Genomic DNA, 16,330 nt, shown 5'->3' with positions numbered 1-16,330 from the left:
TCGGAGACAGCTGACCTCCCAGTTCTGATGCACACTGTCACCGACAGTGTGCATCGCTAACGACTCAGTGACTTTCTGTCACTCTGACAGGAAGCCTATCAGGACCAGTCTGAGGCTGGTCCTGACAGGCTTCCGCCCACGGCAGACACGGAGGCCATTGTTTGGCCTCCAGTTGCCATGTCAACCTCCGCAATTTCATCGTGGGGTCTATCAATGTGCTAGAAAACCCTAGAAAGTGGTTAATTGCCTAAATCAGTGGCAAAGGACAGTTGCCAGAGAAAGCTGAACTCCCGGTTCGTGGTGCACACAGTCACCGTCAGTCTGCACCGGGAACCGCGCAGTAACTGTACGTCGTGGTGCGCGAAGTAACCTCCTGCCATGACGTACAGTTGCGTCCTGGTGCACCTAGGGGTTAAAAAGAACCTTTCACTTCCCCAGATGTGCAGCTGAATGCACCATGTTATCGGCGCTGCTGCACAGACCATGGGGCACTTTGAGTTAGCTGTTCTAGAGATATTAGTGACAATATTATTAACGTCTGATATGTAAATTAGCCCCTGCACTGTCAGTGGGTCGTTCCTGGACATGCAAAGGGCAGGGGGGCGAGATAGTCAGAGCTCTGACACTGTCCAATCAGCTGTGGACAGTGTCAGAACGGCTTCTGCTGTGTAATCCAAAATACAGGGCGACTAAATCCCACAAAATTATACTTCAGGGGGTGTGATGTGATGCAGTTTGGTAGGGGCAGTTGGGAACAGCTTTAGCTGTTCCTATACAGATGTAGCCATCTTTATCTTGAATTTTAGCGCATTAAATACACTGTGCCAACAAACTTTAACTTGACGTTTTCAATGGCTTTTGCTGTGTGATATCATGCTGCAGCAAGTTATCAGAGTCAATATAAACTCACCTACTGTACATCTGTACCTACAAATCTGAAGTAAACAAAGTTGTTAAGATGGAATTTCTTTCCTGTTTACCCTTTGCTTCGGTTACGGAAGAGCTGTGGCACCATACCATTTAAACAAACCCTCTAATGTGAAAAAACCTTGTAGAGGAACCTTCCATAATGCAACTCACTGGATGACTAGATGTTTAAATTTCAGCTGGGTAGGAAATGAAAGCGTACCTTACTTTTCAGGTGACTCTTCGGAATAAGCTGTCATATATGTTTACATGAGTAATAACACTCTTTATGGCCATTATGTAACTTGTATTCTGCATTTTTAGCAGTTCTCCCCTCTGCAGGCTCTCTCTCTAACTCTTAGTTGTCTCGGAACTAATGGGTGAAGCCTAACGGCTATCAAGTCTTCTATATGCAGCACACATAGAAGAGGAATATCCTGCTCTCCTATCTCTATCACATACATAGAAGTTGTAGCAGCTTGGAGAAGGTTATAAAGCAGTAATTAGCTGAGAATCCAGCACTAAGGTGACAGAAATCTTACCAGCACATCTGTGTTTCTCACTCTGCTCCTCCTCCCCTCTCCACAGAATTGTATAGGAAGGCAGTGAAGAGACACCCCACTCTCTACAGTCCATTTGTAACCAGATACAGACTTTGCTTGTCAACAGGGCGTGAACAGCGGATTACAGGAAGAGAGACATCTAGTGGCAGTAACCTTACACAGAATTTGCATGGATACAACAACTGAGTTTTAGGTAAATTACGCAGTTTATCTATATCAGGTATACTATTAGATTAGAACATGTTTGAAAAGTTAGTGTCCCTTTAACCTCTTTGCGAGCTGCGCTGCAACTGTACGTCCTGCAGAGGGTTTGCTTCCCGCACCAGGACGCACAGTTGCGGAGTGGTTCCCGGCGCACACTGTCTTAACGGACAGTCTCTGGGAACCGGGAGGTCAGCTGTCCACGACAGCGGACACTCCAGTCTTGCCGGTCAGCGGACCATCGGCGCTGATTTCGGCAATTAACCCCATAAATGCGGCAACCGATTGCGTTCGCTGCTTTTAAGGGGGTTTGAAAAACATCGTCAGCCCCCACAAAGTGATTATGGGGGCTGCCGACACTTGTTGTGGCAATCGAAGGCCAGACAATGGTCTCCGGGTTGCCATGTACGGAAGCCTCGGAGGAGCAGCCTCTGGCCAGTCCTCCGAGGCTTCCTGTCAGTGGGAAAATGTCACGTCAAAATGACAGTTAGAATACATTACAGCTATCAAAGCTTGTCCTAGGGGGACAAGTAAAAAAAAAGGTAATAAAAATGTATTCAAAAAAAGTGTATATGTCATATAAACAAAAAAATGCATTTTTTTCCTATATTAAGATTTTCATTATAGGAAAAAAATGAACACGTTAAAAAAAGTACACATATTTGGTATCACCGCGTTCGTAACCACCCCAGTTATAAAACTACAATGTTATTTTTTGCGCACGATGAACACCCCAAAAAAATCGATTAAAAAAACTACACCAGAATCGCTATTTTTTGGTCACCACCCCTCCCAAAATAGAGATTAAAAAATGATCGAAAAGTCGCATGTACCCGAAAATAGTACAGTTAAAAACTACAACCCATCCCGCAAAAAACAAGCCGTTACACAGCTTTTTTGTGTAAAAAATAAAAAAGTTATGGCACTCAGAATATGGTGACACAGAAAATAAATGATTTGATAAAAAAGTGATTTTATTGCGCAAACGATGCAAAACATAACGAAACCTATATACATATGGTATCGCCGTAATCGTACCGACCCGCAGAATAAAGTAAAATTGTCATTTATAGCGCACGGTGAATGCCGCAAAGAAAGAAACTAGAAAAAATTTCAGAATTGCTTGTTTTTGGTCACCCGGCTTGCAAAAAAAAAAAAAAGTTCTGGCTCTCAGAATATGGCGATTCAAAATGTGCAGTGTGTTGAAAAAGCGGATAAGATCGGGCGCCATTTTTCAGTGCGACACCGGCCACATATCTATGAATTATTAGTTATTTACCGCATTACTATACCCTCTTATTATGCCCTGATGTACTCCGCACAGATTACATATGCCCCCACATTATAAACTGAAATACCAGCAAAACCCCAAACAACCACTACCAAGCAAAATCTGCGCTCGAAAAGCAAAATGGCGCTCCCTCCCTGCAGCGTACCCAAACCGCAGTTTGCGTCCACATGTATGGCATCACCATACCCAGGAGAACCCTCTTAACGTTTTATGAAGTATTTGTCTTCAGTGGCACAAACTGGGCACAACATATTATGCACTAAAATGACATATCAGTGGAAAGTTGCAATATTCACTTTAAACATCCGCTGTGCATTAAACCCTTTGCACACTATGACTAAATTGCACGTCATGGTGTGGGGGTTGATGTATGGAGCGGGCTCACGTGCTGAGCCTGCTCCATACGCTGCGGATGTCAGCTGTGTATTACAGCTGACACCCAGTACTAACGGACAGGAACAGCGATCGTGCGGTTACAGAAGCCTGTAAAAATAAGAATATACTGCAATACATTAGTATTGCAGTATATTGTACCAGCGATCCAATGATCGCTGGTTCAAGTCCTCTAAGGGGACTAATAAAATGTGTAGAAGAATTAAAGTTTTTAGTAGTGAGAAAAAAAAAATTTAAGTACAAAAAAAACTCTCATTTTTCTTCTAAAGTAATGTAAAAAAACTTAAATAATTTAAACCGGCAAAATTGCTTTTTTTTTTTGTCACCTTAGTTCTAAAAATAAAATGTAATACAACTTTTTGATCACTTTTTATGTACCAAAAAATGGTACCAATAAAAATTACAGCTCGTCCCGCAAAAAATATGACCTCCAACCGTTCAATCAACTGAAAAATAAAAAAAAGTTATGGCTCTCAAAATGTGCTGAAACAAAACAATTTTTATTTTAATAATTAGATTTTTCTTTGTAAAAGTAGTATAATATAAAAAAATCTATATAAATATATAATAGTAATTGTATTGAGCCGCAGAATAAAGTAACGTTTTCGTTTTTACCGCACGGCGAAAGCTGTAAAAACTAAACCCCCAAAAATGGAATCATATTTTTTTCTCATTTCAGCCCGCAAATAATTTTTTCTCAGTTTCCCAGTACATTTTATGGTACTTTAAATGGTGTCAATAGAAACTACAACTCCTCCCGCAAGAAATAAGCTCTCACACCACTGTACTGATGGAAAAAGAAAAAAGTTATGGCTCTTGGAAGGCGGAGAGTGAAAAAATTAAAATAAGAAAGCAAAAAATGGATCATTCCTGAAAGGGTTAATTCATTTCTAATGAAAAAATGTATGACCACATGTGGGGTATTTCCGTACTCGGGAGAAATTGCTTTACAAAAATTGGTTGTTTTTTTCTCCTTTATCCCTTGTGAAAATAAGAAAATTCAAAATTTTAGTGGAAAAAATTGTGATATTCATTTTCGCGGCCTAATTCTACTAAATTCTGCAAAAAACCTGTGTGGTCTAAATGCTAACTATACCCCTAGAAAATTGTCATTGAGGGGTGTAGTTTCCAAAATGGGGTCACTTTTGGGGTGTTTCCACTCTTTTGGGTGTTGCAAACGCGACATGGCACCGAAAACCATTCCAGCAAAATCTGTGCTCCAAAATCCAAATGGCGCTCCTTCCCTTCTGAGCCCTGCTGTGGTCCAATCAGTAGTTTATTACCACATGTGGAGACATTGCTTTACAAATGTTGGGGTGCATTTTCTTTGTTAGTCTGTGAAAATGAAAATCTTTCATTTTTAATATTTAGGAATAATTCCAATATATTTAGCGAAAAACATGTGTGGTCAAAGTGCTAACTATACCCTTATATAAATTCCTTGAGAGGCGTAATTTCCAAAATGGGGTAACTTTTGGGGTGTTTCCACTGTTTTGGCACAACAAGACCTCTTCAAACCAGACAAAATCCACTAGGTGCTTCTTTGCTTCTGAGGCCGGTGTTTCACTTAGCACACAAGGACCACGTGTGGGATATTTCTAAAAATGGCAGAATCTGGGCAATAAAATATTGAGTTGCATTTCCCTGGTAAAACCTTTTGAGTTACAATTTTTTTTTTATTAGATATGAATTTTGGCAAAAAAAAATGTGTACATTTCACCTCTACTTTGCTTTATTTCCTGTGAAACGCCTAAAGGGTTAAAACACTTTCTGAATGCTGATTCTAATACCTTGAGGGGTGCAATTTTCAAAATGGGGTGATTTATGGGGATTTTGCCATTTATCACCTTGCCCTTGCCATTTAGTTAGTTGGAAACGCCCCATTGACAGTTAAGGGGCTTATTTACATATTGGGCGCCAAATATAACGGCACCGATATGTAAATAATGGAGGAAGTTAGAAAAAGTATTTCAAGTGAGAGTGTTTGTGGAGCCCTGCCCATTACATGCTGCACTCCGCTGCATATGGATGGGCAGGTGAAAGGTTCTTTTTAAGATATACACTACCGTTCAAAAGTTTAGGGTCACTTAGAAATCTCCTTATTTTTGCAAGAAAAGCACAGTTTTTTTCAATGAAGATAACATTAAATTAATCAGAAATACACTCTATACATTGTTAATGTGCTAAATGACAATTCTAGCTGCAAACGTCTGGTTTTTAATCCAATATCTACATAGGTGTATAGAGGCCCATTTCCAGCAACCATCACTCCAGTGTTCTAATGGTACATTTTGTTTACTAACTGTGTTAGAAGGCTAATGGATGATTAGAAAACCCTTGTGCAATTATGTTAGCACCGCTGTAAACAGTTTTGTTGTTTAGAGGAGCTATAAAACTGACTTTCCTTTGATCTAGTTGAGAATCTGGAGCATTACATTTGTGGGTTCGATTAAACTCCCAAAATGGCTAGAAAATGAGAGCTTTCATGTGAAACTCGACAGTCTATTCTTGTTCTTAGAAATGAAGGCTATTCCATGCGAGAAATTGCCAAGAAACTGAAGATTTCCTACAACGGTGTGTACTACTCCCTTCAGAGGACAGCAGAAACAGGCTCTAACCAGAGTAGAAAGAGAAGTGGGAGGCACCGCTGCACAACTGAGCAACAAGACAAGTATATTAGAGTCTCTAGTTTGAGAAATAGACGCCTCACAGGTCCTCAACTGGCAGCTTCATTAAATAGTACCCACAAAACGCCAGTGTCAACATCTACAGTGAAGAGGCGACTCCGGGATGCTGGCCTTCAGGGCAGAGTAGCAAAGAAAAAGCTATATCTGAGACTGGCTAATAAAAGGAAAAGATTAATATGGGCAAAAGCACACAGACATTGGACAGAGGAAGATTGGAAAAAAGTGTTATGGACAGACGAATCGAAGTTTTAGGTGTTTGGATCACACAGAAGAACATTTGTGAGACGTAGAACAACTGAAAAGATGCTGGAAGAGTGCCTGACACCATCTGTCAAGCATGATGGAGGTAATATGATGGTCTGGGGTTGCTTTGGTGCTGGTAAAGTGGGAGATTTGTACAAGGTAAAAGGGATTTTGAATAAGGAAGGCTATCACTCCATTTTGCAACGCCATGCCATACCCTGTGGACAGCGCTTGATTGGATCCAATTTCATACTACAACAGGACAATGACTCAAAGCACACCTCGAAATTATGCAAGAACTAGGGAAGAAGCAGGCAGCTGGTATTCTATCTGTAATGGAGTGGCCAGCACAGTCACCAGATCTCAACCCCATAGAGCTGTTGTGGGAGCAGCTTCACCGTATGGTACGCAAGAAGTGCCCATCAAGCCAATCCAACTTGTGGGAGGGGCTTCTGGAAGTATGGGGTGAAATTTCTCCCGATTACCTCAGCAAATTAACAGCTAGAATGCCAAAGGTCTGCAATGCTGTAATTGCTGCAAATGGAGCATTCTTTGACGAAAGTAAAGTTTGAAGGAGAAAATTATTATTTCAAATAAAAGTCACTATTTCTAACCTTGTCAATGTCTTGACTATATTTTCTAGTCATTTTGCAACTCATTTGATAAATATAAGTGTGAGTTTTCATGGAAAACACAAAATTGTCTGGGTGACCCCAAACTTTTGAACGGTAGTGTACCTTAACCAGAACTAAGGGACCTGGCCAACTCTTTAAAAACAATGTCACAGCATTATCCTTCCTCCACCAAACTTTACAGCTGGCACAATGCATTCAAGCATGTTACATTCTCCTGACATTCACCAAACCCAGACATGTCCTTTGGACTGCCAGAGAAAGAGCGTGATTTGTCACTCAACATAACACGTTTCCACTGCTCCAGAGTCCAGGCTGGTATGCAGCTGCTTGGTCATGGAAACCCACGCCATGAAGCTCCTGGGGAAGTTTTTGTGCAGATGTTAATGCCAGAGGAGGTTTGGAACTCTGCAGTTATGTGCCTCAGCACTCGGCGACCCTATTCTGTAACTTTATGTGGTCTGCCACTGAGTTGCTGAGTTAGTGTGGTTCCTAAATGCTTTCACAGTTGATCATGGAATATCTCCATTTCTGGCCTCCAAGAAAAATGGAGAACCAGTATGCATGCATATATCCTTGAGATGTCCCTCATTCCAGCATATTATGTACTGAGCCTGATTATAGTTTTTATTCATGCAGGCATTTTGGTGAGTTTGCAGAGATCTGTTAGTGGTGAGTTTGCTACTATCTCACTGCATGTTTATTTAGGTCATTAGTCAAAACAAGTAAATGTAAATCTCGACCTGATGCCTCACTTGTAAGAGGAAGAATGTAGATGGCCAAATGGAATCTTTTTATTTATTATGTTTCAGATCTGAACCAAATGTTCTTTATGCTTAGTTTACAACTACATAAGAATGAGTGTGATCTTTAATGAATATAATGGAGAGTTTGGCTACTTATGGTCCAATGGAATACATTGTATTACATGGCTTTCCACTCTTTTGCTTCTCCTCCTCTCTTACTGCATAGAGTCTCAAAGAGAAGCACAGAGAAAGGAACTGCAACAGAATTCTCCTCTCCTCTATGTTAAATATTTACAGTCTTATTCTAGACATGCTTAATATATTCATGTAGATTGCAAATTGTTCAGTGTTACAAATATACAAAAATTAGAAAAGACCAATACTGATGATAGATTAGATAGATAGATAGATAGATAGATAGATAGATAGATAGATAGATAGATAGATAGATAGATAGATAGATAGATAGATAGATAGATAGATAGATAGATATTAGATAGATAGATAGATAGATAGATAGATAGATAGATAGATAGATAGATAGATAGATAGATAGATAGATAGATAGATAGATAGATAGATAGATAGATAGATAGATAGATAGATAGATAGACCAATACTGATGATAGATAGATAGATAGATAGATAGATAGATAGATAGATAGATAGATAGATAGATAGATAGATAGATAGATAGATAGATAGATAGATAGATATGAGATAGATAGATAGATAGATAGATAGATAGATAGATAGATAGATAGATAGATAGATAGATAGATAGATAGATAGATAGATAGATAGATAGATAGATAGATAGATAGACCAATACTGATGATAGATAGATAGATAGATAGATAGATAGATAGATAGATAGATAGATAGATAGATAGATAGATAGATAGATAGATAGATAGATAGATAGATAGATAGATAGATAGATAGATAGATAGATAGATAGATAGATATTTTCAACTAACTATGTAACTATGATATTTTATTAATAATTATTTAAAATGTCTTACTATTCAGAAGAGTCTGACGTATAGCATCAGACATACTCCACAAGGCAGGAAGTATGAAATATAGTACAAGTTGGTTTGGATTTGGATTCCAAAGCAAGAGGGCAATTATGCTGGAACAACTCACTGCTGCAGCTGTTGGTGTTCAAAAACAAGATACTGTAAAGTAATAATAATAATACTAATAATAATAATAATGTTATTGCAACATTTCTCAAAGTAATTGGCAAACTACAAAACTTAGCAATACAGCAGCCCAAATGTATATACCCGACATGAAGTGATGTGTCACCAGTAGCTTTATTATTGAATGGGACTGTCATTTATCACAATATCTGAACTCTGCTTGAGGCCAGTGTAACAGAATTTTAAAACCCCTGCCCTGCTTTCTATTGGCCGGGCAGCCACGTACACTGCACATGTGATGCCTGACATCCCTGCCAGCCCGAGGCATATCTTGAAGCACTGGAGACCTAATGCAAAATCTATAACAGGGCCCCCAACTACCATTTAGATTACTGGTGTCTTCTTATGCAGCTGATGGACTTTTGGTCCCCCTCAGGCTCCAGGGCCCAGCTGCGACCGCTACCTCTGCACCCCCTATAGCTATGCCACTGCTGCCAGTCCTGCCACAAGTCTAAATGCAGCGACAGCTGGAGGAGAGAAGAAATGTTGCTGGAGTGCAGACAGGTACTGTAAGTATGTGCCACTAATGGAGGGATGGACAAATAGTAGCCCACTACTGCCAACTTCACCTCTACTCCTGTTCTCATTTTCTGCAGAAACAATTCTCTCAGGAACAAGCATGGTGGGCTGACAATTTGTAGTGGAAGACCGTGTGTACAACAAAGTAACAAATAATTCTGTTGTCACCAGCCCAATTTTGGCCTTAATGACGTGAACAATTTTTAGATTTGGCCACTTTGCATTCCGATGGTCATAATCTTTTTATTAGAGATAACTGTATGAGGCTTTGATTTTTGCAGGATGAGTTGTACCTATTCGTGTGCCACTTTTCGGTACATACTTTATGCATTAGCATTTTTATTCAACCCAAATTTTGTTGTAGTTATTACTATTTTCTATTACACCAAACACAGATGATGTTACGGTCTTAAGGATACCAAATATGTCTATATTATTTTATGTATTGTAATGCTTATTTAATGAAGTTTATTTATTTATTGTAAAAATTTGTTTGTGTGTATTTTTTTAACATTATTTTAATGGGGGATTTTGAATTAAGATTTTTTTTTTTAACTTAATGTATTGACGTACATCTATATGCCAGTACATTAGACTGTGTACTAATATTATACAGGCAGTTGTTAGGGCATACTTAAGTACTATATGCCCTAACAATAGGGAACATTTTCAGACAGGGTTCTTCAAAGGTGACAAGGCTGTCTGTCCATACAATGCACAGGAAAACCCTGTGACGCGATCAAGGGCAGGTCACTCCTCACTATTTTCCTTTGTATGCCTAGAGCAACATTGATTGCGGCATAGGAAAGGTTAAACGAAGGAGATCATTTTTTTTTTTATCTTCACCATTAGCGGTGTGTTACAGCCGTTGCCCAGCTTCTGATATATAGTAGCAGTGCCACTGTGAGCATACTCATCATTAGACATCAAGTAGTTAATAAAACACATTTGATTATTTACTTTCAATGTCGTAAGATATTACTTACTCAAAACATGTTTCATACCTACAATAAAAAGGCAAATCCGTCCAATGTATGGCGAAAGTTTTCCAGCAAGCATGGAAGAAATGGAGTTTGTTGCACCACAACAAATCATAACATAGCCCACATACTTTATCCCCAAACTGCAAGTAACATAAGACTAAAAAGACAAAAAGATGGAGATAATTACATACATATAGCATAAAAAACGGTATAGTTTCTAAACGTAGCATTATTTGCTGTTCCATTAATAACGTTTGCAGTCTTCGCTGTACCATTAATGGAAGGATATTCTACTAATTTGAGAGGATAAAGGTTGAAATATGGCCAAATGTTGACGAAGGGAATTTTCACAGACTCAGTTATCTTTATTTAGAATAAATATTTCTATGATGTTTTACCCTCATTATTTGGATTGGAAAATTGAGTGAATTGTTTTTTTTTCCTTAAAGTGAATTTCCACTTTAACACCGGGTTGTTTTTGGTCCAATATGGGGGCTGTGTGGCACTACCTGGGAGCTGGGGGCTGTGTGGCACTACATGGGAGGGGGGCTGTGTGGCACTACATGGGAGGGGCCTGTGTGGCACTACATGGGAGGGGGGCTGTGTGTCACTACCGGGAAGGGGGCTGTGTGGCACTACCGGGAAGGGGGCTGTGTGGCACTACCTGGGAGGAGGGCTGTGTGGCACTAGCTACAGAGGGCACTAAATTTATGGGGGTACAAACTGGGGCCTAACTTTATGAGGGCATAAACAGGGCCAAACGTCTTTATGTTAAGTTTTCTGCTATTTTACTGCCGCCGTGAGTTCCCCCGCAAAGGGTCCTACTAAGTCATAAACCTGGAGCGGGCCCTGACCAGGATAACACTTTCCTAGCAAAATACCCCAAACTGCAAAGGTGCAGACTAAGTAGCAAATGGGGGATAAGAAACGACACCATTTATCAGTGTGACACTGGCCTGTGTATAAAGGATTGCTTCACAGCGTAACACACTTCTATGGATTATTTTGTTGTGTTTTTTACCCCATTATTATACCACCTGGTTATGCCCTGATGCACTCCGCACAGATTACATGTGCCCCCACATTATAAACTGAAATACCAGTAATACTCCAAACAAAACTACCACCAAGCAAAATCTCCGCTCCAAAACCCAAATGGCACTGCCACCCTTCTGAGCCCTACAGTGTGCCCAAACAGCAGTTTACTTCCACACATATTGTATTGCCATACTCGGGGGAACCCTTTTAACATTTTTTGGATTGTGTATCTCCAGTGGCACAAACTGAGCACAACATGTTTACCACTGAAATGGCATATCTAAGGAAAAATGTAAATTTTTATTTTTCACCATCCGCAGCGCAATCATTTATGGAAATGGCCTGTGGGGTCAAAATGCTCATTACACCCCTTAATAAATGCCTTGAGGGGTGTAGTTTCCAAAATTTGGTCACTTCTCAGGGGTTTCTTTTATTATTTTACATCAGAGCCTCTGCAATTGTGAACCAATACTTTGAAAATCGCCAATTTAGGCCTCAGTTTTGCATGTACTCTTTCACTCGTGATCCCTGTCGAATGTCCAGGCAAAAGATTAGGGCCACATGTAGGGGGTTTCTAAAACCGGGAAACACAGCATAATAATTAGCGAGCACAAGCTGGGCACCACATATTGGACACTGAATGGGCATATATATGGCAAAATTGCCATTTTCACTGCAGCATCGAGTGCACACTAATTTCTGGAAAACACCTGTGGAGTCAACATGCTCACTACACCCCTATTGTACTGGTACCTTAAGGGCTTTGCAAATGTGACATGGTACAGAGAAATCAATCCAGCAAAATCTGTGCACCAAAAGCCAAATGGCGCTCCTTCAGTTCTAAATCCTGCCGTGTGTCCAAACAGCAGTTTATGACCACATATGGGGTATTGCCGTACTCGAGAGAAATAGCTTTACAAATGCTGGGGTTCTCTTTCTCCTTTTATTTGTTGAGAAAATGAAACATTTTGAGCTAAAGCTACATCTTATTGAAAAAAATTTAACCTTTTTCACTGCCCAATTCTAATAAAATCTATAAAAAAAAACCTGTGGGGTCAAAATGCTCCAAAATTGGGTATTTTTCGGGGGTGTTTCTTTTGTTTTGGCAGCACACGGTGCCTAAAATATAATCTAATAAAAAGAAGGCCCCACAATCCACTAGGTGCCCCTTTGCTTCTGAGGCTTGTGTTTCAGTTCATGAGCACACTAGGGCCACATGTGGGATATTTCTAAAAACTGCAGAATCTGGGAAATAAATATTGATTTGTGTTTCTCTGGTAAAACCTTCTGTGTTACAGAAGAAAATGGATTAGAATGGAATTTCTGCAAAAAAAAAATGACATTTGTAAATCTCACCTCCACTTTGGTTTAATTCCTGTGAAACACCTAAAGGGTTAAGAAATTTACTAAATGCTGTATTGAAGACTTTTAGGGGTGTAGTTTTTAAAATGGGGTAATTTATGGGGGTTTCTAATATATAGGCCTCTCAAAGCCACTTCGGAACTGTACTGGTCGCTAAAAAAATAGGCTTATAACAAGGGCAACATAAAGTAAACATTTAGGAAATGTTAATTAGCTGCTATTTGGGTTTAACTGTCTGTCTTACAAGTAGACAACCTAGAAGCGAACCATAAAGGGACATAGCCCTTAAAAAAATAGTATACTAAATGATATCCAAAAGTACAAAAAATCTTTATTAAATATAATCACCAATAACATATAATGGAATAAAAGATGGGATACATCATACACGGAGATATATACAGCAGGGTCAGATGGAATAGACCATAGACAAACAGAGTCAACCATCCAATTGAGCCTCCTGACGAAGCCGGTCTACAGTGCGAAACGCGCGTTGAGGCGTACACTCATCCATCCGCTTTTTTTATCTCCTGCGCTCCTTATCATGTCCCAGGGTATGTGCTAGCTTTTTTAGCCTCTACATGATTGTATTATTGTGTCCAGCTATTGTCAGTTATATCTTTCTGGCCATTTGAGCCTATATGTTTTCTTTGGACGCTTCTAGCTTCACTTTTCATGTATTGCTATATACTTTGTAGGCAATAGTAGACCTTATTGTCTATCTCTGTACATTGTCATAATCAGCTGGTAGCACTATACTACGTGTGGGTCTTATTACCTTATACCCATGGGTTTATAATTCTGTCATATGTACTATTTGAGTGAGGTTTGGTCATCCTTGGATGGTTGACTCTGTTTGTCTATGGTCTATTCCATCTGACCCTGCTGTATATATCTCCGTGTATGATGTATCCCATCTTTTATTCCATTATATGTTTTGGTGATTATATTTAATAAAGATTTTTTGTACTTTTGTATATCATTTAGTATACTATTTTTTTAAGGGCTATGTCCCTTTATGGTTCGCTTCTAGGTTGTCTACTTGCAATAAGGGACCCCAGCATACGCCATTTCTTGGTGTGAGGTTTGTTTAGGTTGTCTGTCTTACAAGTAGATACATTAAATTTAGAAAAAGGCCTATTTTCTCAACATTTTGGTGTTTTTTCACAAATAAACACTGAATGTATCGGCCAAATTTTACCTCTGACAAAGTGAAATATTCCACGAGAAAAAAGTCTCTTGAATTGCTCGGATAGGTAAAAGCATGCCAATGTTATTACCACATAAAATGACATGTTAGATTTGAAAAAGTCTCTGTCAGGAAGGTCAAAAGTGGCTGCAGCGGGAAAGGGTTAAAGGGTTTGTCCGGGAACGGGGCGATTTTTCATACTCATGACCTATCCACAGGAAAGGTTATCGGTATATAATTGGTCGGAGTCCAACACCCGGACCCTGCACACATCAGTTGTTTCGGTTGCCTCCATGCACCGGATGTCTATTCCGGAAGCAGATGGCTCCGTACACTGTACAGCGGATGTGCTGCAGTACTGCAGCTCTGTTCCTATTTTAGTGAATAGGAGCAGCGTTGCAGTGTTGCAGCACAGCCGCTATACAGTGAAAAGGAGCCATCTGCCCCCGACAATGGCCACTGTATAACATCCGATGCACGGAGGTAGCCGGAACAGCTGATTGGTTCGTGGTCCTGGTACCCATTTATAATTTTTCCATCCTCGCATTCCAAGAGCCATAACTTCTTTTGTCTTCCCGTTTATGTAGCGGCATGAGGGCATTTTTCTGCGGACATGTTTTGTTTTTTTCAGTGGCACCATTTTGGGGTACATATAATTTATCAAGTAGCGTCTGTTTTTGGAAGGGAATGCAGAAAAAAACCCCAGCATTTCCACCATTATTTAAAAAAAACAACTTTTTTATGCTTTTTTTTTTACTGTGCGATAAAAACAACATAACAATCATTTGAAAACCGCACCGATTTGTGGTAAAACGGCATGAGCTATGTGTTGTACTGGCCAATTGTTGTTATGATCTGATTATTTGCTTTAAACCAGTGTATCGCACGGTGCGATAAACGTACCACCAGTATGTGTTTCGCATAAACCACAGAAAGCTGCCCTACCGTTCAAGACTGATTTTTAATTAGTTGGTAGATGACTGATGTGTGAACCAACATGCTTATAGAGTGAGGGTAAGGATACACAGGGCGGATATGCTGCGTTAATGTGCACAACGCATCCGTCCACAGGGCTTTCTGCCCGAAAAGCTGAGCCAAATTGTGGTGCAGTTATTCAGGCGGTATCTTCCTTGTGGAGATACAGCAGGGAAAAAAACTACATTTATACTTACCCCTGGCCTTTGTCATAGCGACGTATCCCTCTGCTCTCAGTACAGCTGGACCTCCTGGGATGATGCCGTAGTTCATGTGAACGCTACAATGTCATCCCAGGAAGCCGTGCTGAACTCAGAACAGAGGATCACGTCGCTATCACAACGAAGGGGGGTAAGTAGGAACCTTTTTATTATTTTTCAACCAAAAAAAGCTTTGCCGTCGAAAAATTGCAACATTTGCCTATTTGTTGCAGGTTTTACTTCCCTATTGAATTCAATGGAGAAAACCCACAACAGAAGAGCAGTGATTCAGCAGCATAAAATGACGCACTGCAGGTCAATTTATAAACGGCTTCCCGGCAGATTTTTGCTGCTGTGGGTGGATGATGTTGTGTTCAGATCTAATCCACTCTGCTGCCACTGTGCTATGCAGTGGATTTTCCAGAATAAGATCCATTGCGGAAAATCCGCAGTGTTTACGCTGTGTATCTCCCTACCCTGATGATACTTTAACATGTTTATGCAGCATGGCCAATTACATCACAGTGCACGCTTTTGTGGCAAATTATGGTTTTGGAATGCGGTTTTTGGCCGCATGGCTTCCGCGAGAGAAAAAAGTTTATGTTTCCCCTGTAAAAGCCCTGCGGCCAAACAACTTGTTGAAAAATTACAGCAATTTGTAGTAAAAATGTGTGCGGTTTTGCTGTGCTGTAATTGGCCGCACAGCAAAATGCCGTCATTCGGCAAGTGTGAAAGTACCCTTAGGGTATGTTAACACGACCTATTTTTTAACCGTTTTTCGGGCCATAAACTCCATGAATAACGGCTAAAAATACGGGAGCTGAAAGCCTCCAAACATCTGCCCATTAAAAAAGAAGTGCATGTCACTTCTTGAGACGTTTTGGAGCCATTTTTCATTGTCTCAATAGAAAAGCAGCTCCAAAAAGTCCATAAAAAAACACATAAAAAAACGCCAGATGCATTAAAAAAGTCTGTAAATCAGAGGCTGTTTTCCCTTGAAAACAGCTCTGTATTTTACAGCCGTATTTAGTCCAGAATGTGAACATACCCTAAACGTAAAAGCTCCTAAACAGGGACTCAGGTGGCAGCCTACAATGTCTATAAGGGTCTTCCCTGCACTACTGGGTACAGTGTATAGCGTACTCTATTCAGGGGCACAGTTTGTGATACAATTGTATTCAGGTGCACGCTGCA

At 40.0% G+C, this 16,330-nt stretch overlaps 1 protein-coding gene across 1 annotated transcript in view; it reads right to left on the bottom strand.

Moving 5' to 3' along the window:
• The window catches only part of LOC142760542 (protein unc-93 homolog A-like), a 162,462-nt gene that overhangs the window by 16,749 nt on the left and 129,383 nt on the right, over positions 1-16,330 (bottom strand). Inside the window, exons 6-7 of the mRNA XM_075863734.1 lie at positions 10,394-10,529; positions 8,688-8,819 (exon numbers count right to left, since the gene is read on the bottom strand). Of these exons, the coding sequence (XP_075719849.1) occupies positions 8,688-8,819; positions 10,394-10,529 (268 nt within the window). The remainder of the gene's footprint in view (positions 1-8,687; positions 8,820-10,393; positions 10,530-16,330) is intronic.

The sequence above is a fragment of the Rhinoderma darwinii genome, chromosome 4 (assembly GCF_050947455.1).
Source record: "Rhinoderma darwinii isolate aRhiDar2 chromosome 4, aRhiDar2.hap1, whole genome shotgun sequence".
Lineage (NCBI taxonomy): Eukaryota > Metazoa > Chordata > Amphibia > Anura > Rhinodermatidae > Rhinoderma > Rhinoderma darwinii.
Note: the sequence above shows the minus strand (reverse complement) of the source record. Positions and strands in the feature narration are given on the sequence as shown.